The sequence below is a fragment of the Scyliorhinus canicula genome, chromosome 30, assembly GCF_902713615.1.
Source record: "Scyliorhinus canicula chromosome 30, sScyCan1.1, whole genome shotgun sequence".
NCBI classification, from domain to species: Eukaryota; Metazoa; Chordata; class Chondrichthyes; order Carcharhiniformes; family Scyliorhinidae; genus Scyliorhinus; species Scyliorhinus canicula.
In genome coordinates this window covers 14,173,123-14,200,912 of record NC_052175.1, presented here as the reverse complement: position 1 = coordinate 14,200,912, position 27,790 = coordinate 14,173,123, and the positions used below count along the sequence as shown (strand labels likewise).

At 54.0% G+C, this 27,790-nt stretch overlaps 1 protein-coding gene across 1 annotated transcript; it reads left to right on the top strand.

The window, feature by feature from the left end:
• Nucleotides 1–2,857: 2,857 nt before the first annotated feature.
• msto1 (misato mitochondrial distribution and morphology regulator 1) lies at nucleotides 2,858–27,790 on the top strand. Its single transcript, XM_038787182.1, has 14 exons — nucleotides 2,858–3,002; nucleotides 6,058–6,193; nucleotides 7,142–7,211; nucleotides 7,573–7,648; nucleotides 8,937–8,991; nucleotides 9,087–9,237; nucleotides 9,332–9,449; nucleotides 11,353–11,487; nucleotides 16,234–16,389; nucleotides 17,098–17,229; nucleotides 18,490–18,674; nucleotides 20,254–20,358; nucleotides 24,995–25,113; nucleotides 27,326–27,790. Exons 1-14 carry the CDS (start codon nucleotides 2,919–2,921, stop codon nucleotides 27,562–27,564), a joined length of 1,761 nt encoding a protein of 586 aa, XP_038643110.1. The 5' UTR covers nucleotides 2,858–2,918; the 3' UTR covers nucleotides 27,565–27,790.

Below are 27,790 nucleotides of genomic sequence, written 5' to 3'. Positions count from 1 at the left end.
TGGACAAGATAGATTCTCTATTACTCATACTACCACTTCACCACTCTTCACTCTACCTCCCTTTCTCTCTTTTTGTTCTGCTAGCCCTATTCGTTCTTTTTCCCTTTCTTTCATCTTTTCTCTTTCCCTGATTATACCTCCCTTTCTCTAAGGCACTTTTAATAAAAAAAACAAGCTTTATTCTCAGAATTTAGTTAACATTTGTATAAACACACAGTAAGAAATTTTATCAACTATAAGACCCCACACAGCTACAGTAATCTATATATATATATATAACCCTTCATGAATTCCCCCTTAACTGTTCCAATTCAATAACAAAATCCAAGTAAAACAGGGCAGCACGGTGGCGCAGTGGTTAGCACTGCAGTCTCACGGCGCCGAGGTCCCAGGTTCGATCCCGGCTTTGGGTGGAGTTTACACATTCTCCCCGTGTTTGCGTGGGTTTCGCCCCCCACAACACAAAGATGTGCAGGTTGGGTGGATTGGCCACGCTAAATCGCCCCTTAATTGGAAAAACAAATGAATTGGGTACTCTAAATTTATTTAACAGAATAGAAAATCCAAGTAAAACCAGAAACCCCTTTTCAAAGATGTGGCCCAGCCCACGGCATTCTCACTGGTATAAGCCTTGTTATTGATACTCTGTCCCTCTTTTCAAACAGCTGGTTTGAATTCCTCCCGGAAAGCAATTATCTCTTTTAATTTATCAAACAGTCTGGAAACAGCTTTTTAAATGATAGAGAGAGACACATCTTTCAACCTGTGCAGTTCAAAACCCAGTCCCAAATCTCAAAGCGAAAGTAAAACCCAGAGCCACAGCCCAGTTCCCCCCACACAATGAATCACTGAAGCCATGTGATCAGACAACAAAAGGGACACTCCCAAGACAAAGGAGTGATTTGGCGAGGAAGCATTCAATGAATGGCCTGACACTAGGAACAAAGGGGCTGTGATGTGTTTGTCCATCGCTCTCTGAAGGCTGATGGGCAGGTTAATAGGGTGGTGAAGAAGGCGTATGGAACATTTACCTTTTTCAATTGTGGCACAGATTACAAGTTGTAGATTGAAGTTGTATAGAAATTTGGTTCACAGCTGGGGTACTGGGTGCAGTTCTGATCGCCACATTATAGGAAGGATGCGATTGCGCTGGAGGGGGTGCAGAGGAGATGTGTGGGATGGAACATTTCAGTTATGAAGAGAGGTTGGGTTGTTTTCGTTGGAACAGAGAAGACTGAGGGGCGACCTGATCGAGGTGGACAAGATTATCAGGAGGGTGGAAAGGGAGCAGCTGTTCCCCTTAGTTGAAGGGTCAGTTATGAGGGGAACACAAGTTCAAGGGGAGGGGCAGGAGGTCTAGGGGGGGATGTGAGGGGAAACATTTTTACCCAGAGGGCGGTGACAGTCTGGAACGCACCGCCTGGGACCAGCCTCCCCGAACAGGCGCCGGAATGTGGCGACTAGGGGCTTTTCACATTAACTTCATTTGAAGCCTACTTGTGACAATAAGCGATTTTCATTTTCTTTCATTTTTCATTCGGGATGTGGAAGCCAGTTGCCTCACAGCCTTACAAAAGCACCTGGATGAGCACTTGGCATACCTTAACATTCAAGGGCAAGTTCTGGGAATGGGATTAGGTGGGCAGATCAGGTGTCTTTCAAGTGTCAGTGCAGCCTCGATGGGCCGAAGGGCCTCTTCTGCGCTGTGAGATCACGTATTGCGTGACTCAACCCCTGAAGAGGGTGGAGGCAAGGTGACTGAATATCGGAAAGGTGGAGTTGGCCTGGGGTCTTGCTGGGGAACTGATATTATCGGCAACGTGAAACGCGGAGAGACCAGTTGCGATCTCAGTGTGAGCGAGCGAGAGGGGCAGAAAGGCCTGCTTTCCTCCGGTGCACGTTTGTCTATACACTGTCGAGACCACGAGAAGATTGGCCACGATCTTATTAATCAAACATAAAGACCCCACGCAGCTCCAGTAATCTATGTATGACCCTTATGAATTCCCCCATAACTGTTCCAATTCAATGACAAAATCGAAGTAAAACCAGAAACCCCTTGTCAAAGGTGTGGCCCAGCACCCAGCATTCTGGAGGGGCCGCCGCACGGTCCAGCATCGGCGTGACGGGCCGAAGAGCAATTTAGCACACCTTTGGACTGTGGGAGGAAACCGGAGCACCCGGAGGAAACCCACGCAAACACGGGGAGAAGGTGCAGACTCCGCACAGACAGTGACCCAAGCAGGGGATCGAACCTGGGACCCTGGAGCTGTGAAGCCGCAGTGCTAACCACTGTGCTGCCCCACCTTTTTGGGAGGGAGGGGGGAAAGCAAGTGGAACCTCTGTTGGGTGGTGGCAGCCGCCCGGACGCTGATGGCCGCGTCGCCCACTTCCGGGGCGGGGCGAGACAGGCGAGCCGTTAGTGACGGTGCACACTTCCGGTGGGCGGGGTCTGTGTTGGGAGCCGTAAACCACGATGCTCATTCGGGGACGGGGCTGGGCAGAGGGGGGGAGAATTACGCACTTCCTGTGGGTGGGGCCTATGTCGCTGCAGTAAGCCGCGGAGCGCACTTCCGGGACGGGGCTAGAATAGGGGAGGTAAGGGAAAATGCTGGGAGGTGAGGGAAGCCGCGGTGCGTACTTCCGGTGGGCGGGGCCAGCGAGGGGAACCGTTAGCCGCGGCCAGCCAATCGGAGCGGCCGACGGGAGCGCACGCGCGCCTCTGCAACCCACCTTGATGAGGTCGGCGGAGAGGCGGGAATCGGAAGTCAGCTGACGTCACAGGCGGGCAGAGCCAATCAGCTGCCGGACCGGTGTTGAGTGACGGGGGACGCGGCCAATGGGGAGGCGGCGGGGAGTGACAGTCGGGGTTGGTTGCGCTGCTGCTCCGGTGGGCGGGAAGGAGGCGGTGTCCGCTGATGGGGAGCCGGTGCCGGGAGGTGGTGACTCTGCAGCTCGGCCACTACAGCAACTTCGTGGGCACTCACTGGTGGAATGGCCAAGTGAGGAGGGGTGGAGGGTGAGGGTGAGGGTGAGGAGGGGTGGAGGGTGAGAAGGGGTGGAGGGTGAGGAGGGGGTGAGGGTGAGGAGGGGGTGAGGGTGAGGAGGGGTGGAGGGGGTGAGGGTGAGGAGGGGTGGAGGGTGAGGAGGTGAGGAGGGGTGGAGGGTGAGGAGGGTGAGGAGGGGGTGAGGGTGAGGAGGGGGTGAGGGTGAGGAGGGGGTGAGGGTGAGGAGGGGTGGAGGGTGAGGGGGGGGTGAGGGTGAGGAGGGGGGGTGAGGGTGAGGAGGGGGGGTGAGGGTGAGGAGGGGGGGTGAGGGTGAGGAGGGGGGGTGAGGGGGGGGTGAGGGTGAGGAGGGGGGGGGTGAGGGTGAGGAGGGAGGGTGAGGGTGAGGAGGGGGGGTGAGGAGTGAGGGTGAGGAGGGAGGGTGAGGGTGAGGAGGAGGGGGGGTGAGGGTGAGGAGGGGGGGGTGAGGGTGAGGAGGGGGGGGTGAGGGTGAGGAGGGGGGGGTGAGGGTGAGGAGGGGGGTGAGGAGGGGGGTGAGGGTGAGGAGGGAGGGTGAGGGTGAGGATAGGGAGGGTGAGGGTGAGGATAGGGAGGGTGAGGGTGAGGAGGGGGGTGAGGGTGAGGAGGGGGGGTGAGGGTGAGGAGGGGGTGAGGGAGGGGGGGTGAGGGTGAGGAGGGGGGGTGAGGAGTGAGGGTGAGGAGGGGGGGTGAGGGTGAGGAGGAGGGGGGGTGAGGGTGAGGAGGGGGGGGTGAGGGTGAGGAGGGGGGGGTGAGGGTGAGGAGGGGGGGGGTGAGGGTGAGGAGGGGGGGTGAGGAGGGGGGGGTGAGGGTGAGGAGGGAGGGTGAGGGTGAGGATAGGGAGGGTGAGGGTGAGGATAGGGAGGGTGAGGGTGAGGAGGGGGGTGAGGGTGAGGAGGGGGGGTGAGGGTGAGGAGGGGGTGAGGGAGGGGGGGTGAGGGTGAGGAGGGGTGGGTGAGGAGGGGTGGGTGAGGAGGGGTGGGTGAGGGTGAGGAGGTGAGGGTGAGAAGGGGGTGAGGGTGAGGAGGGGGGGTGAGGGTGAGGAGGGGGGTGAGGGTGAGGAGGGGGGGTGAGGGTGAGGAGGGGGGTGAGGGTGAGGAAGGGGGGTGAGGAAGGGGGGTGAGGGTGAGGAGGGGGGGTGAGGGTGAGGAGGGGGGGTGAGGGTGAGGAGGGGGGCTGAGGGTGAGGAGGGGGGGGGTGAGGGTGAGGAGGGGGGGTGAGGGTGAGGAGGGGGGGGTGAGGGTGAGGAAGGGGGGGTGAGGGTGAGGAAGGGGGGGTGAGGGTGAGGAGGGGGGGTGAGGGTGAGGAGGGGGGGGTGAGGAGGGGGGGGTGAGGAGGTGTGGGTGAGGGTGAGGAGGGGGGTGAGGGTGAGGAGGTGAGGGTGAGAAGGGGGTGAGGGTGAGGAGGGGGGGGTGGGTGAGGAGGGGGGGTGGGTGAGGAGGGGGGGGTGGGTGAGGAGGGGGGGTGAGGGTGAGGAGGGGGGGTGAGATGGGGGGGGGTGAGGGTGAGGAGGGGGGGTGAGGGTGAGGAGGGGGGTGAGGGTGAGGAGGGGGTGGTCTGGGTGAGGAGGGGGGGGTGAGGGTGAGGAGGGGGGGGTGAGGGTGAGGAGGGGGGGGTGAGGGTGAGGAGGGGGGGTGAGGGTGAGGAGGGGGGGTGAGGGTGAGGAGGGGGGGTGAGGGTGAGGAGGGGGGGTGAGGGTGAGGAGGGGTGGTCTGGGTGAGATGGGGGGGGGTGAGGGTGAGGAGGGGGGGTGAGGGTGAGGAGGGGGGGGTGAGGGTGAGGAGGGGGGGTGAGGGTTAGGAGGTGGGGTGAGGAGGGGGTGAGGGTGAGGAGGGAGGTGAGGGTGAGGAGGGGGGGGTGAGGGTGTGGAGGGAGGGTGAGGAAGGGGGTGAGGGTGAGGAGGGGGGTGTGAGGGTGAGGAGGGGGGGTGAGGGTGAGGAGGGGGGTGTGGGTGAGGAGGGAGGGTGAGGGTGAGGAGGGAGGGTGAGGGTGAGGAGGGGGGGTGAGGAGGGGGGTGAGGGTGAGGAGGGCGGGTGAGGGTGAGGAAGGGGGGGTGAGGGTGAGGAGGGGGGGGTGAGGGTGAGGAGGGGGGGGTGAGGAGGGGTGGGTGAGGGTGAGGAGGGGGGTGAGGAGGTGAGGGTGAGGAGGGGGGGGTGAGGGTGAGGAGGGGGGGGTGAGGGTGAGGAGGGGGGGGGTGAGGGTGAGGAGGGGGGGTGAGGGTGAGGAGGGGGGGTGAGGGTGAGGAGGGGGGGTGAGGGTGAGGAGGGAGGTGCTGAGGGTGAGGAGGGAGGTGAGGGTGAGGAGGGAGGTGAGGAGGGGGGGTGAGGGTGAGGAGGGGTGGGTGAGGGTGAGGAGGTGAGGGTGAGGAGGGGTGGGTGAGGGTGAGGAGGGGTGGGTGAGGGTGAGGAGGGGTGGGTGAGGGTGAGGAGGGGTGGGTGAGGGTGAGGAGGGGTGGTGAGGGTGAGGAGGGGTGGGTGAGGGTGAGGAGGGGTGGGTGAGGGTGAGGAGGGGTGGGTGAGGGTGAGGAGGGGTGGGTGAGGGTGAGGAGGGGTGGGTGAGGGTGAGGAGGGGTGGGTGAGGGTGAGGAGGGGGAGGGTGAGGAGGGGGGGGGTGAGGGTGAGGAGGGGGGGGTGAGGGTGAGATGGGAGGGGTGAGGGTGAGGAGGGGTGGGTGAGGAGGGGTGGGTGAGGGTGAGGAGGGGTGGGTGAGGGTGAGGAGGGGGGTGAGGGTGAGGAGGGGGGGTGAGGGTGAGGAGGGGGGGGTGAGGGTGAGGAGGGGGGGGTGAGGAGGGGGGGTGAGGGTGAGGAGGGTGGGGGGTCCACAATGCTACCGTGCTGCCCCTGTTAGGTGGGGTTAATGGGTTCCGAGGATAGGGTGGCATGGGTGGGCTTAAATAGGTTGCTCTTTCCGAGTGCCGGTGCAGACTCAATGGGCCGAAAGGCCTCCTTCTGCACTGTCGGGAAATGCTGATGGTGCCGTGTAATAAAGTGATGGAAATAAACTGTGCTGGCCTCTTGTGTCTCCTTCTGTCAAGGATGCTGCGCTGTGTTACGATGGGGAATCGAGCGAGCCTTACTCTGACATCGGCAACAACGTTCTGTTCCGGGAAGGGCTTACGTTGCAGGGTCAGCCCACCTACACCCCACGTCTCATCCTCATGGACCTCAAAGGTGCTACAATCTTCCGAATCTCTCTCTCTCTCCCTTGTGATTAGAAAATTGAGCACGTCTGCTGTTCAAGAAATATGAGAGAGAAAGCCAGGGAATTATGGAACGTTATCAGGAAATGACTGGTGTACGATGACTGGTTATCGGGGCTAAAAACCCGAGGATGGGTTTGGAGAAGTCAGGGGATCACAGCTGCTGGAATGTTTTGAGAAGGTGACTGAAGGAGTGGGCAGGCGAGCGTCTGGATGTTCTGCCCGGGGTCCTCAGGGAGATGTGTGACGGGAGACACGTTGCCCAAGTTGAAACGTGTGGCAAATTGAAGGTGAATTATTGACCCGGGCCGGAAATCTGGCTGAAAAGCAGTTCACGGTGGAGGGGCGGGGGGGGGGAAACATTACAAATCATGCTTCAGCTCTGCAAAGCTCTGATGAGCCCTGTACGGGAGTAACCCTGAACACCTCTGGGCTCCACACCTGAGTGATAATACGTTGCCCTTAGAGGGCGTATAGCATAGATTTAACAGGATGATACCTAATCTCGCAATGGGTTAAGTCACAAGGGGGAGAATGGGCAAACCAGGGCAAGCACCTCATTGATGCTCGGAACAATTATTCACTTTCAATCTGAGATTGATTACTTCTTTGGTCTTCCAGAGATATGGAGGGATACGGGACGAAGGTGGTTATGGGGAGTTGGTTGATAGATCACTCACGATCGCGAAGAATAGTTCGAGGGGCTAAATGGATGGTCCGAGGAATACAGAGATAGACTAAGTGATCTAAACCTTGGCTCCCATTTGCCTCTGCTGTCTGTTGTGACGATGTGATCTCTGATACTGGATATACGGTAGAAGACCGTTCACAGCAAGGTCAGGAATGGAGGCTGGGTTGGTCAATCTCTCCATCATCCTGCAGTAATGCGTTGGCCTTTTTATTTTTGTGTGTCTCGCAGGGAGTTTGAGCAGTCTAAAGCAGGAGGGAGCACTGTATGGTGTCAGTCAGACGGAACCGACGTTGACTTGGTAAGGATTGAACTCCCCTCACTCTTCTCGACGGAATTAAGTATTGTTGCCACAGCCGTGCTCCCCAGAAGGCTTCATTTGTTCCTGTGCATGAGAAACTCCCCTGTCGAATGGCCATTCTTTAAGTGTGAACCTCGACACTATTCGGCGCAGTTGACCAGTCCCCCACAAACGTTCCAGCTTAAGAACTGTCCATTGATTAGTAGGGGAGCTCCCATCCAGGGACAGAGGGTTAACTGTAACACCCGGACCCTGGGTAACTGCCCCAGTTCTGGGACAGAGCGGAGCCTGTGCGAGAGAGGGGTTGAAACTGACAATTGCCCCAGTCAATGACATCTCTTTACCTTTTCATTCAATGCAGGAAGGGGACTCTGAGCGTGCACAAAGAGGATCCAGTGGTGAAGAACCAGTTTCTACAGCAGCTGGACCAGCTGGGTGTAAGTCTTCCTGAGCCACTCCATTTTTAATGTGGGACGGTTATCCTTCTGGTAGCTGACCAGCATTTACTGAGCTCTGGTTGGTTGTGAGGTCGGGGAGGAGAGAGTGAGATGAGTGCTGATACATTTGGGGGGAGTAATAGGCAATGCTGTGCTTCCACCGCTCCGGGTCAGTTATCATAACTACACTTTCAAACTTGTAAAGGCGGCAACGCCGGCCAGTGGACTAACCAATGGGAAATGTGACAAAACAATCCAGGCAGGAAACAGACCGGCCGATGCAATGGACACGGCAACATCTGTCAGTTCCAATTTAATTCGGAGCAATGTGAAGTAATTCATTGTGGTAGGAAAAACGAGAGAAGGCGGTTCAGACTGAGTGACGTGGAAAAGAGGGAAGAAGGTATGGAAGGGTGGCCTCTGGGGGCCTTTATCAATCACCGGGAGGGGATATATTAAACCCTTTATCAATCACCGGGAGGGGATATATTAAACCCTTTATCAATCACCGGGAGGGGATATATTAAACCCTTTATCAATCACCGGGAGGGGATATATTAAACCCTTTATGAATCACCGAGAGGAGGGGGACATGTTAAACCCTTTATCAATCACTGGGAGGGGATATATTAAACACTTTATCAATGATTGGTTTGGTCACATTCCGGGGCCCCAACTTCAGGAAGGATCCTCAGATCTAAGAGGGTTGCAGAGGAGATGAATCCGAATGAGACCAGGCGTGAGGGACTGTTGCCTCACGGCGCCGAGGTCCCAGCTTCGATCCCGGCTCTGGGTCACTGTCCGTGTGGAGTCTGCACATTCTCCCCGTGTCTGCGTGGGTTTCGCTCCCCACAACCCAAAGATGTGCGGGGTAGGTGGATTGGCCAAAGCAGGAGTGGTTTGGAGTAGATGAGGAGAGGGTGTGCCCGGCAGCAAACGAGACTGTCAGTAGAGGATGCAGAATTCACCCAAGTGCTGTGAGACCCCGAGGTGACAAGGTACCCAGTTTTTGGTGGCTTGAGGTGGGTGTTAAAGTTCTCATTGTGCTGTTTGAAGCGAGTGACCTGGGCCAATATTCCTTCCTGTGCTCACCCAGGATCAGATCTCTCGCCCGTGCATCTGACCGCTGTGCCCCGGCCAAGACTTTACACTTTGGAAGTAATTGATTGTGTGGGAGGTTGATCGGGGATAATTCGGGCAAGTCTGGTGAGGCTGTACCGAGCTGCTGGTGGTGGGCCGAATGGCCCTCTTCGTGACCATTCCATGATTGTCTGACCTCTTCCCCCAGGGCGAGGTGGACTCTAGTCGGAATCTCATCTCGACAGCGTTCCAAGGAGAGGAAAGTGAGTGACTCCTAACCTAAGCGTTTCGAGAGCGTCGTGTCCCTTGTTCTGGCCCCTTCTGCCCCCCCCCGCACCTCACTTGTTTGTTTCGACAGGAGCTGCCGCGTTGTCTGTGGCTGTGCGCCCCCCCGACCTGTCCCACAGCACCTACCGACTGGAGAGCAACGTGAGAGTGTGGTCCGACTACCTGAGGGTGCACCTGCACCCCAAGACCATCTCCGTCGTCCAGCAGTACAGCCACAGCAGGTAGGTCAGCTGCCGGCGACGCGCAGGGGAAAGGAAATGTCCAGGGCCGCACTGCGCTCCGCCAATTAACTGTGTTCCGTTTGCATGCACGCAGCACCGCCGACCGCTTTGAAGCATTTGGCTTCGGTGAGAAGCTCATCCGTGATCCCTCGTTCCTGGATGATTTTGAGGACAGGCTGCACTTTTACATTGAAGAGTGTGACTATCTGCAGGTATGGGGCTGGATGGGGGTGTCTCGCACTAACCGTCCCCCAGTCAGGCGAGCCGAAGGCAGGACCCACGCCAGCAATTAGGAACACCAGACTGGCAAATGTGCAGGAACGAAGCGGGATGTAGTGTCCGGGCGAGGAGCAGGAGGACCCTTTCGGCTCTGCTCTGCCCTTCGATAAGGTCATGGCTCATCTGATGACCTTGAATCGGCACCCTGCCTCCGACCCCGGATAACCCGTCAGCCCCTTTGCCGACCGAGAATCTTTCCAGCTCTGCCTTAAAAATCTCGGCTTCCACTGCCTTTTCAGGAAGAGAGTTCCCGAGACTCGGGACTTTTTGTGAGAAAATAAATTCTTCTCCTCTCGGTGTTTCCCCCCCCCCCCCCCTCAATTTTAACTGGTTGACCCCCCCTCCCCTCGAGCCAGACGATGAAACATCCCCTCCGCACGTACCCTGTCAAAACCCACTCAGGATCGCGTTTCAGTCAAGCTGACTCGAGCCGACCCTGTCCCAAAGTTTCCAGGTTGGGCAGCCCGGCCATTCCCAGTATCGATCCGGTCAACCTTCTCTGGCGTGCTTCCAATTCCTTTGGCTGTGACCGCTTACCCCTTTCTCAGGGTGTGGAGTGCCGTTGGGGTGCTGCAGATTGAGCAGATAGGGGTGGGGGGCAGTTACCACCTTCCCTTACGGATTGTCGGGGGGCCGTGGGGAGGCAGGGTTGGCGGACAAGTCACGTGTCCCTTTTCAGTGATTCAGCGGAGTAATTCTCAGCTCTGGTCTTTGCACCGTGTTGGTGGGCGGCTGATATTGATTTTCACTGACTGAAAACATCGAGCAATACTACTGCACAGAAACCCGTCCCTTCTAAACTCTCACCATTCCCGGGGGGAGTGTGTTCACTGTCTAACACCGGAGACCCTTCCCTTCTAAACTCCCACCATTCCCGGGGGGAGTGTGTTCACTGTCTAACACCGGAGACCCTTCCCTTCTAAACTCCGACCATTCCCGGGGGGAGTGTGTTCACTGTCTAACACCGGAGACCCTTCCCTTCTAAACTCCGACCATTCCCGGGGGGAGTGTGTTCACTGTCTAACACCGGAGACCCTTCCCTTCTAAACTCCGACCATTCCCGGGGGGAGTGTGTTCACTGTCTAACACCGGAGACCCTTCCCTTCTAAACTCCGACCATTCCCGGGGGGAGTGTGTTCACTGTCTAACACCGGAGACCCTTCCCTTCTAAACTCCGACCATTCCCGGGGGGAGTGTGTTCACTGTCTAACACCGGAAACCCTTCCCTTCTAAACTCCGACCATTCCCGGGGGGAGTGTGTTCACTGTCTAACACCGGAAACCCTTCCCTTCTAAACTCCGACCATTCCTGGGGGGAGTGTGTTCACTGTCTAACACCGGAGACCCCTCCCTTCTAAACTCCCACCATTCCCGGGGGGAGTGTGTTCACTGTCTAACACCGGAGACCCTTCCCTTCTAAACTCCGACCATTCCCATAGGGGAGTGTGTTCACTGTCTCACACCGGAGACCCTTCCCTTCTAAACTCCGACCATTCCCGGGGGGAGTGTGTTCACTGTCTCACACCGGAAACCCTTCCCTTCTAAACTCTCACCATTCCCGGGGGGAGTATTTTCATTGTTTAACACTGGAATACAGTACAAATGACGCACCGTAACAGTGGGGTGCGGCGACGTTCTCTGTGTCTTGGCCAACATTCCACCCTCGGTAAACACCGAAAGGTGATTGGCAATGTGGAGGAACAGCCGCAGAAACTGGCAGCGCCTCGGGGTTCAGCCAGGTTGCTGTCCGCTGGGCTGTGCGCGTGTGCCGGTGCTTCTGCGGGTTGTGCGGTGGCCAGTTCTCCCCCCCCCCGTTAACGCGACGTTCTGCCCACAGGGGTTCCACGTGCTGTGTGACCTGCAGGACGGGTTCGCTGGCCTCTCGGCTAAGGTGGTGGAGCTGCTGAACGACGAGTACGGAGGCAGAGGAATATTCACGTGTGGCTTCACTCCCACCTCGTACGCAGACACGGTGAGTATGGAGGCGATCGGCCGCACCGTCTGTGGTCACACATTCCACAGCAGAGATCTATCACAGGGGCCAGGATGGACACTGTTAGCCCACCCTAGCTGCGATGCTGTGGGCATTTAAAAAAAAAAAAAAAATCGATTTTTATTCGAGTGGTTTCAATTTTATATGTAACGTCAAATCAACACATCCCACCTGATGTTAGGGGGCTCCTTGTATTGTTCATTACAGTTCCAAGCAATTCAAAAAGGACTCGGTGTATGTGGTGTTAACTGATCTCAACCACCCCGATCATAACCCCCCCCCCTGGCCAGGACAATGGCTCCTGTGTCTGCCATCAGCCCCCGTGCCCGCCAGCAGCCCCCGTGCCCGCCATCAGCCCCCGTGCCCGCCATCAGCCCCCGTGCCCGCCATCAGCCCCCGTGCCCGCCATCAGCCCCCGTGCCCGCCATCAGCCCCCGTGCCCGCCATCAGCCCCGTGCCCGCATCAGCCCCCGTTGCCCGCCATCAGCCCCCGTGCCCGCCATCAGCCCCCGTGCCCGCCATCAGCCCCCGTGCCCGCCATCAGCCCCCGTGCCCGCCATCAGCCCCCGTGCCCGCCATCAGCCCCCGTGCCCGCCATCAGCCCCCGTGCCCGCCATCAGCCCCCGTGCCCGCCATCAGCCCCCGTGCCCGCCAGCAGCCCCCGTGCCCGACACCAGCCCCCGCGCCCGACACCAGCCCCCGCCAGCCCAAACATGGCCACAAAAGGACAGGCCTTCAGCTCAATCTTCAGCATCGCCGGCACGGCGCTAAAGAAGGGAGACGCAGAAACCCGTGGCGGCCCGGGTCAGGTGAGGCCCTATTCACTACCTTAAGCTGGAATAAGCCCAAGCCTCGCACACGCCGTGGCGTTCACCCTCCGCAGGGCCTCTCTCAGACCCCCTCCTCCAACACCAGCCCCAGCTCCTCCTGTGTACACTAACCGAGCGGGACCGGTAGCCACGCCCCTCCCCCAACTATCACGCTAACTGCTTGCCTCGTCCGGCAGGCATGCAAACTCGGGGACGAAGCAGCTCAGCTCAGTTGAGGCTCCTTCATTACATGTTTTTAAGGTAAAGATAGATAGTTTTTTGAAGAATAAAGGGATTAAGGGTTATGGTGTTCGGGCCGGAAAGTGGAGCTGAGTCCACAAAAGATCAGCCATGATCTCATTGAATGGCGGAGCAGGCTCGAGGGGCCAGATGGCCTACTCCTGCTCCTAGTTCTTATGTTCTTATGTTCTTATCACCTTCTGAACACATCGGCACCAACGACATGGGTAAAAAAAGGGATGAGGTCCTAAAAACAGAATACAGGGAAGTCGGGAGGAAGCTGAGAAATGGACCTGATTCAGGATTACTACCGGTGCCACATACTAGTCAGAGTAGAAATGACAGGATATATTGGATGAATGCATGGCTGAAGAGATGGTGTCAGGGGGAGGGTTTCAGATTCCTGAGGCATAGGGACCGGTTCTGGGGGAGGTGGGACCTGTACAAACTGGACGGGTTACACCCGGGACTGATGTCCGAGGGGTACTGTGTGCGAGAGCGGCCAGGGAGGGTTTAAACTAATATGCCGGGGGGGTGGGAACCTTTGCAAGGAGTCAGAGAAAGAGGGAGCGAGGACAAAAATAAGAGGTAGAAAAGGGAATAAGAAAAGGGATAGGTGGAGAAACCAAGGGCAGAATTCAAACAGGCCAGTAGAGAAAAATATTGGGAGCAAGACAAGCATTGTGAAAAAGACAAACTTAAAGACCCTGTGCCTTAATGCACGGCGCATCTGTAATAAAGTGGATGAACTAATGTCGCAGATGGTTATAAATATAATTGGGATTACGGAGACATGGCTGCAGGGTGAACAGGGATGGGGACTGAATGCCCCAGGGTATTCGGTATGTGGGAAGGACAGGAATAAAAGAAACGGTGGTGGAGTGGCACTGCTGGTTAAAGAGGAAATTATCACAGTAGCGAGGGAGGATATCAGCTCTGACAATGTGTAGTCTATGGGTAGAGTTGAGAAATACCAAGGGGCAAAAAACATCAGTGAGTGTCACATAGACCCCCAAACTGCAGTGGTAAGATTGGGAATGGCATTAAACACAAAATTAGGGATGCATGTAATAAGGGAATATCGGTGATCATGGGTGATTTTAATCTGCACGTAGATTGGGCAAATCTAATTAGCCACAATGCCGTAGAGGAGGAATTTCTGGAATGTGTACAGGACGGTTTTCTTGACCAATATGTGGAGGAACCAACTAGAGAGCAGGCCAACCTAGACTGGGTACTGTGTAATGAGAAGGGAATCATTGCCAATCTGGCTGTACGAGACCCCTTGGGGATGAGCGACCATAACATGATAGAATTTTGTATCAAGGTGGAGAGTGACGTAGTTGATTTGGAGACTAGGCTGCTGAATCTTAATAAAGGAAACTATGAAGATATGAGGCGTGAGTTGGCCTTGATAGACTGGGGAGAGTTACTGAAAGGGATGACAGTGGAAAGGCAGTAACAAACATTCAAGGAACGCATGGAGGAACTACAGCAACTGTTCATTCCTGTCTGGCACAAAAGCAAAGGGGGTAAGAGGGCCAATCCATGGCTTACAAAGGAAATTAGAAATAGTATCCAATACAAGGATTGGCCCAGAAAAATAATAGGTCTAAGGATTGGGAGCAGTTTAGAATTCAGCAAAGAAGGATGAAGGGATTGATTAAGAAGGGAAAATACAGTATGAAAGGAAGCTTGCAGGGAACAGAAAGACTGACACTAAGAGTTTCTATAGATATGTGAAGAGAAAGAGATTGGTAAAGAGAAATGTCGGCCCCCTACAGACAGAAACAGGGGATTGCATAATAAGGGACAAAGAAATGGCTGAGCAATTGAATACATACTTTGGTTCAGTCTTCACAAAAGAGGACACAAAGCAGATCCCAGAAATGTTGGAGAATGAAAGGTTTAGTGAGTGGGAAGAACTGAGAGAGATCAACATTAGTAAAGTAATGGTGCTGGGAAAACTGATGGGATTGAAGGTGGATAAATCCCCAGGGCCTGAGAATCTGCATCCCAGAGTGCTTAAGGAGGTGGCTCTGTAAATAGTGGATGCATTGGTGATCATCTTTCGGGATTCTATAAACTCTGGAACTGTCCCTGCCGATTAGAGGGTAGCTCACGTCACTCCGATATTCAAAAAGGGAGGTAGAGAGAAAGCAGGGAATCATAGACCAGTAAGCCTAACATCGGTCGTGGGGAAAATGCTTGAATCCATTGTCAAGGACTTTATAGCAGAACATTTAGAAAGCAGTGGCAGGATCAGTCAGAGTCAGCGTGGATTTATGAAGGGACAATCATGCTTGACAAATCTGTTGGAATTCTTTGAAGATGTAACCAGTATGTTGACAAGGGGAAGCCAGTCAATGTGGTATATTTAGACTTTCAGAAGGCGTTCGACAAAGTCCCGCATAAGAGATTATTGTGTAAGATTAAAGCACATGGGATTGGGGGAAATGTATTGAGGCGGATAGAAAACTGGTTGGCAGAGAGGAAACAAAGAGTAGGGATTAATGGGTCCTATTCGAATTGGCAGGCAGTAACTTGTGGGGTACCACAGGGATCGGTGCTGGGACCCCAGCTATTCACAATATATATTAATGATTTGGATGAGGGAACAAAATATAACATCTCAAAGTTTGCAGATGATACCAAGTTGGGTGGGAGGGTGAATTGTGACGAGGATGCAGGGATCCTACAGCAAGATCTGGACAGGTTGGGTGAGTGGGCAAACCAATGGCAGATGCAGTATAATTTGGATAAGTGTGAGGTTGGAAGCAAAAACAGGAAGGCTAATTACTACCTGAATGGTTGTAAATTGGGAGAGGGGAGTGTGCAGCGGGACCTGGGTGTCCTTGTGTACCAGTCGCTGAAGGTGAGCATGCAGGTGCAGCAGGCGGTAAAGAAGGCTAATGGTATGTTGGCCTTCATTGCGAGAGGTCTCGAGTATAGAAGCAGGGATGTGTTGCTGCAATTGTACAGGGCCTTGGTGAGGCCACACCTGGAGTATTGGGGGCAGTTTTGGTCTCCTTCTCTGAGGAAGGATGTTCTTGCTCTCGAGGGAGAGCAGCGAAGGTTTACCAGACTGATTCCAGAGATGGCGGGACTGTCATATGAGGAGAGATTGACTAGGTTGGGATTGTTCTCGCTGGAGTTCAGAAGAATGAGGGGGGATCTCATAGAGACGTATAAAATTCTAACAGGACTAGACAGGGTAGATGCAGGGAAGATGTTACCAATGATGGGTGTGTCCAGAACCAGGGGTCACAGTCTGAGGATTCTGGGTAAACCATTTCGGACAGAGATAAGGAGACATTTCTTCACACAGAGTGGTGAGCCTGTGGGATTCATTACCACAGGAAGTAGCTGATGCTAAATCATTGAATATGTTCAAGAGGCGGCTGGATATAGCACTTGGGGAGAATGGGGTCAACGGCTATGGGGAGAAAGCAGGATTAGGCTATTGAGTTGGATGATCAGCCATGATGGTGATGAATGGCGGAGCAGGCTCGAAGGGCCAAATGGCCTCCTCCTGACCCTACTGTGTATCCCAGGGGGGACTTTGTTTAAAAACCAGTTCCAATTGTCTGTGTGGTGAGGAGGGTGGGTCCGCACAGACACCCTCGGAGCGTCCGTGCTGCTTACCATCATCCTGGTTTCTCCTCGATTCTTGCAGAACCCGCTGAAGGAGGTCCATCGGCTGCTGAATTCCGTCATGGGGATCGTGCACCTGGCCGGCCGCAGCTCCGCCTTCTGCCCCATGTCGCTGAACAAAAACGCCCTGGGGCGCAAACGGCTTTCCCCTGCCACCTTCCCGCATGTCGTGTACGATGTGAGTATGCGATCGGTCGCTGGGGGGGGGGGGGTCGGTGCGGGAATGTCTCCTCCCTCTGCTCACGGTAGGAACGGCGGTGGACGCACTGTGAAGGGGGAGGGAATAGATCATCCAGTTCCCTATTCCTGACGATGAACTGCCACCCCCCCAACGCAATGTTCGTGGAAGGTTGGCGGCAGGGATGGTGTGCACTGCTGCCTCACGGCGCCGAGGACCCGGGTTCAATCCCGGGTCACTGTCCATGTGGAATTTGCACATTCTCCCCGTGTCTGCGTGGGTCTCACCCCCCACACCGCAGGTGGATTGGCCGCGCTAAATTGCCCCTTAATCGGGACGATAAAAGTTCCCCGAGGGCGTGACCGATTCCTCAGCCGTTTCCAAATTCTGCTGCATTTGCCGTCGCCCCGCAGTAAGTATTGGATCGAGATGTCCCAAGCTGATTTTACATCGGACTTTCGGAGCAAGAAACGGAAGGAGCGGGACGCTTGTCCATTTTGTCTGGGCTGCTTTGGAGCGCGGGTTCCAACAGTGAGAGGACTGGAAGTGCCCACCCTGCCTTGCCCCGAGTGTTTTCCCGGTGAAATAGGTCGGCGCAGATCGGAAGCGGTTCCTTCCGCTCATTGCTACTCTCCTGGCTCCGATCCACAGCGGAGGTGAGCTACTCGCTCACCGTCTGATCGCCTGTCTCCTCTCTCCCCTCAACAGGCATCTCTCAATTATCACAGCAGCGCCCTGCTCGCCACCGCCCTGGACACCCTGACCATCCCATATCGACTGCACTCCTCCGCCGTCTCACTCACACAACTAACGGACGTACTCAACCAGTCTGGGAGAAAGGTACGGCCTGATCCTTCGGGTCTGGGCGTAGGGTTTGATCGCGTTGACGGGACGGCATGTTTGTGTCCGTGATGGGGGGGGTGGGCACCGGTTCACAAACGCCTTTGCCTGCGGAACGATTAGCCAGTCCTGCCCCAACCGCTTTTTGTTTCCCACAGGGGAGGAAAACGCAGCAGCTGGCATAACGGTCAAGCCCCTAACCTCACAGCGCCAGGGTCCCGGGTTTAATTCCAACCTCGGGTCGCTGTCTGTGCGGAGTCTGCACGTCCTCCCCGTGTCTGCGTGGGTTTCCTCCCGGGTGCTCCGGTTTCCTCCCACAGTCCAACGGTTGTGCAGGTTAGGGTGGATTGGCCGCGCTTAAATTGCTTCTCCGTGTTAGGTGGGGTTACGGGGATAGGGTGGGGGGGGGAGTGGGCCCAGTCAGGGTGCTCTTTCAGAGGGTCGGCGTAGACCCGATGGGCCGAATGGCCTCCCACCGCACTGTCGGGATTTTATGATTCCATGGATAACCGAGGGGAAAGGCACTGCTTTCAGGTGAGAGGGAGCTGGGAAAACTGCAGCTTGAGCCAGTCCTTCCTGGCACCCTCCCCATCAGTGTTGAGACAGCAAGGTAAAACCTTTCCTCAGGAACAGTGTTGTTCACAGTCCTGCCGACTCGGGCTCGTGCGTGGTGTCAGGAGGGTAGTAGGGGTGAGGGCTTTTGCCTTGAGTGGGGTGGAGGGGGTGGAAGAGGATGCGAGCGCCATGCTGTGTGGGGGGGGGGGGGGGGGGCGGTTAAAACACATTGTCTGTCGCAGATGCAGGGCGCAGTGTTTGGTCGGTAATAGAGCGTTACGTGAGGAGAGATGGGCCAGGGCGCCCTGGAGTCACCGTCGTGTGATTGGGTTCACGTACAGAAGGGCAAGCTAAGGTTCCTGGTGGTCCCATCATGTGCCGCAGTGAGCCCTGGACTGTGACACGGGAAATCAGCCTGGATTTCTGCCCCCACCCAGCGTCCATGGACAGGGACTGCACTGCCGGCAATGCTGCCCACAGTCGGATAAGGCCTGGCGACATGTAAAAGTGTTTGAGCCTTGCCTGTGTGCCACACGGGAGATCTACGCTCACTCCATTAAAGGAAGGAAAGGTTGCCAGGGTGATGTGGACCGTGTGGCAATCTGGAAAAGCCACGGCAAGGCGCGGGATGTGACCTGACTGTGTCTAATTCTTTGGGGCATTATTCCTTCCGCCTGACGGATTTGTGCTCGTCTCTTGGGGCAGGTGGTCACTGCGTCCGCCACTATTCCATTCCCCATGAGGGACATGGACACACTGCCGGACGTCCTCTGCAGGCAGCAGACAGAATTGCCATGGACCGGGCTGTCTGCCTGTGGGGACTTGAACGACAGTCGCTGCTTTGCCCAGTCTGTGGTGATGCGCGGAGTCAGTCCAGAACAACAAATAAGGTGGGTCTGTTTCCATTAATGTTGGCGTTCGGCATTTTTAATTATTCCCACCCAATACCAATAGCACCGACAGTAATCCCAGCATCTTCCAAGACCAGTGTCCACACCAGTACTGTACCCCAGTGTTATAGAACATAGAACAAGGGCAGCACGGTAGCATGGTGGTTAGCATAAATGCTTCACAGCTCCAGGGTCCCAGGTTCGATTCCCGGCTGGGTCACTGTCTGTGTGGAGTCTGCACGTCCTCCCCGTGTGTGCGTGGGTTTCCTCCGGGTGCTCCGGTTTCCTCCCACAGTCCAAAGATGTGCGGGTTAGGTGGATTGGCCATGCTAAATTGCCCGTAGTGTAAGGTTAATGGGGGGATTGTTGGGTTACGGGTATAGGGTGGATACGTGGGTTTGAGTAGGGTGATCATTGCTCGGCACAACATCGAGGGCCGAAGGGCCTGTTCTGTGTATACAGTGACAGACCCGTCCCCACCAGTACTGTACCCCAGTGTTATACAGTGACAGACCCGTCCCCACCAGTACTGTACCCCAGTGTTATACAGTGACAGACCCGTCCCCACCAGTACTGTACCCCAGTGTTATACAGTGACAGACCCGTCCCCACCAGTACTGTACCCCAGTGTCATACAGTGACAGACCCGTCCCCACCAGTACTGTACCCCAGCTGTTATACAGTGACAGACCCGTCCCCACCAGTACTGTACCCCAGTGTTATACAGTGACAGACCCGCCCCCACCAGTACTCTACCCCAGTGTTATACAGTGACAGACCCGCCCCCCCCCCCCCCCCCAGTACTGTACCCCAGTGTTATACAGTGACAGACCCGTCCCCACCAGTACTGTATCCTAGTGTTATACAGTGACAGACCCGTCCCCACCAGTACTGTATCCGTGTTATACAGTGACAGACCCATCCCCACCAGTACTGTACCCCAGTGTTATACAGTGACAGACCCATCTCCACCAGTACTGTACCCCAGTGTTATACAGCGACAGACCCGTCCCCACCAGTACTGTATCCCAGTGTTATACAGTGACAGACCCGTCCCCACCAGTACTGTATCCCAGTGTTATACAGCGACAGACCCGTCCCCACCAGTACTGTATCCCAGTGTTATACAGTGACAGACCCGTCCCCACCCCTACTGTACCCCAGTGTTATACAGTGACAGACCCATCCCCACCAGTACTGTATCCCAGTGTTATACAGTGACAGACCCGTCCCCACCAGTACTGTACCCCAGTGTTATACAGTGACAGACCCATCCCCACCAGTACTGTACCCCAGTGTTATACAGTGACAGACACATCCCCACCCCTACTGTACCCCAGTGTTATACAGTGACAGACCCGTACTAAGATGAGTGTTGTATTTCATGGTAATGCGTCTGGATTGGAAATTATCCTCCAATTTCAATGGCAGAATCTAAACTGTACATTTGCGAGTTAGTGGTCACAATATTACAATTTCCCATCCTCTGTCCTGGAAATGTGATGACAGCACGAGTTAGTGCAGTCACGACCTTCAATGATACTGACGGTAATGTTCACTGTCACTGTCCTTCCCTCAGTAATCTAGCTCCAGGAGGGAAGGCGGCCTCCATATTACACAACTGTCCGACTGGAGAGGAGGTCCTCGGCACGTTTCTGCGCAGCCACTTCCCAACTACACTGAGGTACGTGAATCTCAAATACCAACCCTGGAAATGGGAGCGGGTGTACTACCGAATGATTGTGTGGAATGAGAAAGGATTTGATCCATCGGGATTGTGTACAAAGGGGTCTGGATTCATCGGGATTGTGTACAATAGGGCAGCACGGTGGCGCAGTGGTTAGCACTGCAGCCTCACGACGCCGAGGACCCGGGTTCGATCCCGGCTCTGGGTCGCTCTCCGTGTGGAGTTTGCACATTCTCCCCGTGTCTGCGTGGGTCTCGCCCCCACAACCCAAAAATGTGCAGAGTAGGTGGATTGGCCACGCTAAATTGCCCCTTAATTGGGAAAATGAATTGGGTACTCTAAATTTATATTTAGAACATAGAACATTACAGCGCAGTACAGGCCCTTCGGCCCTCGATGTTGCACCGATCTGCGAAACACCTCTAAAGCCCATCTACACTATTCCCTTATCGTCCATATGCCTATCCAATGACCATTTGAATGCGTTTAGTGTTGGCGAGTCCACTACTGTTGCAGGCAGGGCATTCCACGCCCTTACTACTCTCTGAGTAAAGAACCTACCTCTGACATCTATCCTATATCTATCTCCCCTCAATTTAAAGCTATGTCCCCTCATGCTAGACATCACCATCCGAGGAAAAAGGCTCTCACTGTCCACCCTATCTAATCCTCTGATCATCTTGTATGCCTCAATTAAGTCACCTCTTAACCTTCTTCTCTCTAACAAAAACAGCCTCAAGTCCCTCAGCCTTCCCTCATAAGATCTTCCCTCCATACCAGGCAACATCCTGGTAAATCTCCTCTGCACCCTTTCCAATGCTTCCACATCCTTCCTATAATGTGGCGACCAGAACTGTACGCAGTACTCCAAATGCGGCCGTACCAGAGTTTTGTACAACTGCAACATGACCTCATGGCTCCGAAACTCAATCCCGCTACCAATAAAGGCCAACACACCATACGCCTTCTTAACAACCCTCTCAACCTGGGTGGCAACTTTCAGGGATCTATGTACATGGACACCGAGATCTCTCTGCTCATCCACGCTACCAAGAATCTTACCATTAGCCCAGTACTCTGTTTTCCTGTTATTCCTTCCAAAATGAATCACCTCACACTTTTCTGTATTGAACTCCATTTGCCACCTCTCAGCCCAGCTCTGCAGCTTATCTATGTCCCTCTGTAACTTGCAACATCCTTCCGCACTGTTCACAACTCCACCGACTTTAGTGTCATCTGCAAATTTACTCACCCATCCTTCTACGTCCTCCTCCAGGTCATTTATAAAAATGACAAACAGCAATGGCCCCAAAACAGATCCTTGTGGTACACCACTAGTAGCTGAACATTTCCCATTAACCACCATCCTTTGTCTTCTATCAGCTAGCCAATTTCTGATCCAAACTGCTAAATCACCCTGAATCCTATGCCTCCGAAATTTTCTGCAATAGCCTAACGTGGGAAACCTTATCAAACGCTTTACTGAAATCCATGTACACCACATCAACTGCTTTACCCTCATCCACCTGTTTGGTCACCTTCTCAAAGAACTCTAAGGTTTGTGAGGCACGACCTACCCTTCACAAAACCATGTTGACTATCTCTAATCAAATTATTCCTTTCCAGATGATTATAAATCCTATTTCTTATAAACCTTTCCAAGACTTTGCCCACAACAGAAGTAAGGCTCATTGATCTATAGTTACAGGGATTGTCTTTACTCCCCTTCTTGAACAAGGGGACAACATTTGCTATCCTCCAGTCTTCTGGCACTATTCCTGTAGACAACGATGACATAAAGATCAAAGGCTCAGCAATCTCCTCCCTAGCTTCCCAGAGAATCCTAGGATAAATCCCATCAGGCCCCGGGGATTTAGCTATTTTCACACTTTCCAGAATTGCTAATACCTCCTCCTTATGAACCTCCAGCCCTTCTAGTCTAGTAGCCTGAATCTCAGTATTCTCCTTGACAACATTGTCTTTCCTGTGTGAATACTGACGGAAAATATTCATTTAGCACCTCTCCTATCTCCTCGGACTCCACGCACAACTTCCCACTACTGTCCTTGACTGGCCCTACTCTTACCCTAGTCATTCTTTTATTCCTGACATACCTATAGAAAGCTTTAGGGTTATCCTTGATCCTACCTGCCAAAGACTTCTCATGTCGCCTCCTATCTCTCTTTAGGTACTTCCTAGCCAACTTGTATCTCTCGAGCGCCCTAACTGAACCTTCACGTCTCATCTTTACATAAGCCTCCTTCTTCCTCTTGACAAGTGATTCAACTACTTTAGTAAACTTTAGTAAAGGGGCAGCACGGTAGCATTGTGGATAGCACAATCGCTTCACAGCTCCAGGGTCCCAGGTTCGATTCCGGCTTGGGTCACTGTCTGTGCGGAGTCTGCACATCCTCCCCGTGTGTGTGTGGGTTTCCCCCGGGTGCTCCGGCTTCCTCCCAGTCAAAGATGTGCAGGTAGTGTCCAAAATTGCCCTTAGTGTTGGGTGGGGTTATTGTGTTATGGGGATAGGGTGGAGGTGTTGACCTTGGGTAGGGTGCTCTTTCCAAGAGCTGGTGCAGACTCAATGGGCCGAATGGCCTCCTTCTGCACTGTAAATTCTATGTAAACCACGGTTCCCTCACTCGACCACTTCCTCTCTGCCCGACAGGTACACACTTATCAAGGACACGCAGTAGCTGTTCCTTGAACAAGCTCCACATTTCCATTGTGCCCATCCCTTGCAGTTTCCGTCCCCATCCTATGCATCCTAATTCTTGCCTCATCGCATCATAATTGTCTTTCCCCCAGCTATAATTCTTGCCTTGCGGTATATACCTATCCCTTTCCATCTCTAAAGTAAACGTAATCGAATTGCGGTCACTATCACCAAAGTGCTACCTCCAAATCCAACAACTGGCCTGGTTCATTACCCAGTACCAAATCCAATGTGGGCTCGCCTCTCGTTGGCCTATCTACATACTGTGTCAGGAAACCCTCCTGCACACATTGGACAAAAACGGACCCATCTAAAGTACTCGATCTATAGAGTTTCCAGTCAAGTTAAATTCCCCCATAACAACTACCCTGTTACTTTCGCTCCTATCCAGAATCATCTTTGCAATCCTTTCCTCTACATCTCTGGAACTTTTCGGAGGCCTATAGAAAATCCCTAACAGGGTGACCTCCTTTCCTGTTTCTAACCTCAGCCCATATTACCTCAGTAGACGAGTCCTCATCAAGCGTCCTTTCTGCCACCGTAATACTGTCCTTGATTAACAATGCCACACCTCCCCGTCTTTTACCACCTTCCCTGAGCTTACTGAAACATCTAAACCCCGGAACCTGCAACAACCATTCCTGTCCCTGCTCTATCCATGTCTCTGAAATAGCCACAACATCGAAGTCCCAGGTACCAACCTATGCCGCAAGTTCACCCACCTTATTCTGGATGCTCCTGGCGTTGAAGTACACACACTTTAAACCACCTTCCTGCCTGCCGGTACACTCCTGCAACTTTGAAACCTTACTCATGACCTCACACTACTCTCAACCTCCAGTATACTGGAGCTACAATTCAGGTTCCCAACCCCCTGCTGAATTAGTTTAAACCCTCCCGAAGAGCATTAGCAAATCCCCCCCCCCTCCTCCCAGGATATTGGTACCCCTCTGGTCCAGGTGTAGACCATCCCGTTTGTAGAGGTCTCACCTACCCCAGATATCTGAAACCCTCCCTCTTGCACCATCCCAGTAGCCACTTGTTCAACTGCTCTCCCTCCCTATTCCTCGTCTCGCTAGCACGGGTAACAACCCAGAGATAATAACTGTTTGTTCCAGATCTAAGCTTCCACCCTAGCTCCCTGAATTCCTGCCTTACATCCCTATCCCTTTTCCTACCTATGTCCTTGGTGCCTATGTGGACCACGACTTGGGGCTGCTCCCCCTCCCCCTTAAGGATCCCGAAAACACGATCCGAGACATCGCGGATCCCTGGCACCTGGGAGGCAACACACCAACTGCGAGTCTCTCTCGTTCCCACAGAATCTCCTATCTATCCCCCTAACTATGGAGTCTCCAATAACTAATCATCTTCTCCTCTCCCCCCTTCCCTTCTGAGCAACAGGGAGAGACTCTGTGCCAGAGACCTGTACCCCATGGCTGACCCCTGGTAAGTTGTCGTCCCCAACAGTATCCAAAGCGGTATACTTGTTACTAAAGGGAACGAGCACAGGGGATCCCTGTACTGACTGCTTCCTCCCAGCCCCTCTCACCGTCTATCTTCATTCTTCGGAGTAACTACATCCCTGAAGCTTCTACCTATGACTACCTCCACCTCCCGAATGATCCGAAGTTCATCCAGCTCCAGCTCCAGTTCCCTAATGCGGTTTCTGAGGAGCTGGAGATGGGAGCACTTCCCACAGATGAAATCAGCAGGGACACTGACTGAGTCCCTCACCTCAAACATTCTGCAGGAGGAGCATTGTACTGCCATCCCCTCTAGATAAAACAAGTAAAAGAATGGAAGAGCTTACCTGATATTCACTCAACCCCTTCGGTTAGAGGGGGTGGAGGTTTAAAAAAAAGGATTGTATACAATGGGTGAATTGAGGTGTGACTGATGCTCTCTTGTCCCCAGTGCCGTACATCTGACTCAAACTCCATGTAAAGTGACCACTCCATACCCACAATTTTTCACACCTTCCTTCAACAAACATGGACAGCTGATGGGAAGTGGGCGAGTTCCTTCAACAAGTGGTGAGTGATCTCTGAACAACACCAGCTCGCTGCACTTTGTGGAGTTAACAGGCTGCATTTTAAACCACATTATTTGCGTGAGTTCATGGATAATTGCAGGCCATTCAGCCCTTCGAGCCGCTCCGCCATTCACTATCATCATGGCTGATCATCCAACTCAATATAGCCTAATCCGGCTTTTGCTCCCCAACTCCTTGAAAAAAGTTTATTTCCTCACTGTGTCCGAAATGGTCTACCCCCGTGTTATAGTGACAGACCCGTCCCCACCAGTACTGTACCCCAGTGTTATAGTGACAGACCCGTCCCCACCAGTACTGTATCCCAGTGTTGTACAGTGACAGACCCGTCCCCACCTGTACTGTACCCCAGTGTTATACAGTGACAGACCCATCCCCACCAGTACTGTATCCCCGTGTTATACAGTGACAGACCATCCCCACCAGTACTGTACCCCAGTGTTATACAGTGACAGACCCGTCCCCACCAGTACTGTATCCCAGTGTTATACAGTGACAGACCCATCCCCACCAGTACTGTACCCCAGTGTTATACAGTGACAGACCCATCCCCACCAGCACTGTACCCCAGCGTTATACAGTGACAGACCCGTCCCCACCAGTACTGTACCCCAGTGTTGTACAGTGACAGACCCAACCCCACCAGTACTGTACCCCAGTGTTATACAGTGACAGGCCCGTCCCCACCAGTACTGTACCCCAGTGTTGTACAGTGACAGACCCACCCCACCAGTACTGTACCCCAGTGTTATACAGTGACAGACCCGTCCCCACCAGTACTGTACCCCAGTGTTATACAGTGACAGACCCGTCCCCACCAGTACTGTACCCCAGTGTTATACAGTGACAGACCCGTCCCCACCAGTACTGTACCCCAGTGTTATACAGTAACAGACCCGTCCCCACCAGTACTGTACCCCAGTGTTATACAGTGACAGACCCGTCCCCACCAGTACTGTACCCCAGTGTTATACAGTGACAGACCCATCCCCACCAGTACTGTATCCCAGTGTTATACAGTGACAGACCCGTCCCCACCAGTACTGTACCCCAGTGTTATACAGTGACAGACCCGTCCCCACCAGTACTGTACCCCAGTGTTATACAGTGACAGACCCGTCCCCACCAGTACTGTACCCCAGTGTTATACAGTGACAGACCCGTCCCCACCAGTACTGTACCTCAGTGTTATACAGTGACAGACCCGTCCCCACCAGTACTGTACCCAGTGTTATACAGTGACAGACCCCGTCCCCACCAGTACTGTATCCCAGTGTTATACAGTGACAGACCCGTCCCCACCAGTACTGTACCCCAGTGTTATACAGTGACAGACCCGTCCCCACCAGTACTGTACCCCAGTGTTATACAGTGACAGACCCGTCCCCACCAGTACTGTACCCCAGTGTTATACAGTGACAGACCCGTCCCCACCAGTACTGTACCCCAGTGTTATACAGTGACAGACCCATCCCCACCAGTACTGTACCCCAGTGTTATACAGTGACAGACCCATCCCCACCAGTACTGTACCCCAGTGTTATACAGTGACAGACCCGTTCAAGCCCAGGTCACTGTGTGCCAGCACATTCTCCCCGTGTCTGCATAGGTTTCCTCCCACCGGTTCGGTGGGGATAGGGTGCTTTTTCCAAGGGCCGGCGCAGACTCAATGGCCTCCTTCTGCACTGTAAATTCTGTGTGTGGTATTGCCCCCAAAAGTTGTGCTTCAAAGCTCCAGGTCCCAGGTTCGATTCCTGGCTTGGGTCACTGTCTGTGCAGAGTCTGCACGTTCTCCCTGTGTCTGCGTGGGATTCCTCCGGGTGCTCCGGTTTCCTCCCACAGTCCAAAGATGTGCAGGTTAGGTGGATTGGCCATGCTAAATTGCCCGTAGTGTTGGGTGGTGTTACTGCATTATGGGCGATACGGTGCTCTTTCCAAGGGCTGGTGCAGACTCGATGGGCCGAATGGCCTCCTTCTGCACTGTAAATTCTATGAAATTGGGTGTATCCCCTTAATTGGAAAAAAAATAATTAGGTCCTCTAAAACTTTTCCAAATCACACTGAAGGAGCTCCGTCTGACATGTCGTCACTGCAATAATGGGTGTGAGGAGGCGTTCAGGATTCAGTTGAAGGCACCGCTCAGTTCCCCGCTGGATTGAATAACGAGCCTCTCTTTCTGTCTCCCTCCCCGCCAGCGGTCGAGAGTATTCCTGTGATGACTGCTCTCCAGTCGTCTCCAGTTCTGCACAGCGTCCTGCGCAGCCTGTACCGGGAGGTGAGCCGACTCAACCTGCGCAAATTCAGCACCTTCCTCTCCGCTGGTACCGAGCTGGACGATTTCAAGGACGTGCTGGAGGAACTGAAGACTCTCTCCCAGTGTTACAAAATGAACTTTGACCAGGATGACTCGGAAGACAATTCGGATTCAGATTGAGGGGAGGGGAGGGGGGTGGAGAAAGCATGGCCCTCCACTGCTGAAACCAGCAAGATATCCGCAGCTGTAAATATGTTGGAAACGTTAAGAAAAACGACTGTTTAAAAAGAAAACTCCAGTCGCTTGAAAATTCACATCTGTCCGTCTGCATACCTCGCGTTAAGAGAAGTCTTATTATTCACAGACGATGGTTCAGATTCCTTTTCAATAAAACTTGAAATGCCGA

Bases quoted from the DNA above. Each gene is read 5' to 3' on its own strand.
- msto1 (XM_038787182.1), top strand. From the start codon at position 2,919: ATGGGGAGCCGGTGCCGGGAGGTGGTGACTCTGCAGCTCGGCCACTAC. The intron at 7,649-8,936 runs GTAAGTCTTCCT...CTCTTCCCCCAG, and splicing joins AGCAGCTGGACCAGCTGGGT to GGCGAGGTGGACTCTAGTCG. The intron at 8,992-9,086 runs GTGAGTGACTCC...TTGTTTCGACAG, and splicing joins AGCGTTCCAAGGAGAGGAAA to GAGCTGCCGCGTTGTCTGTG.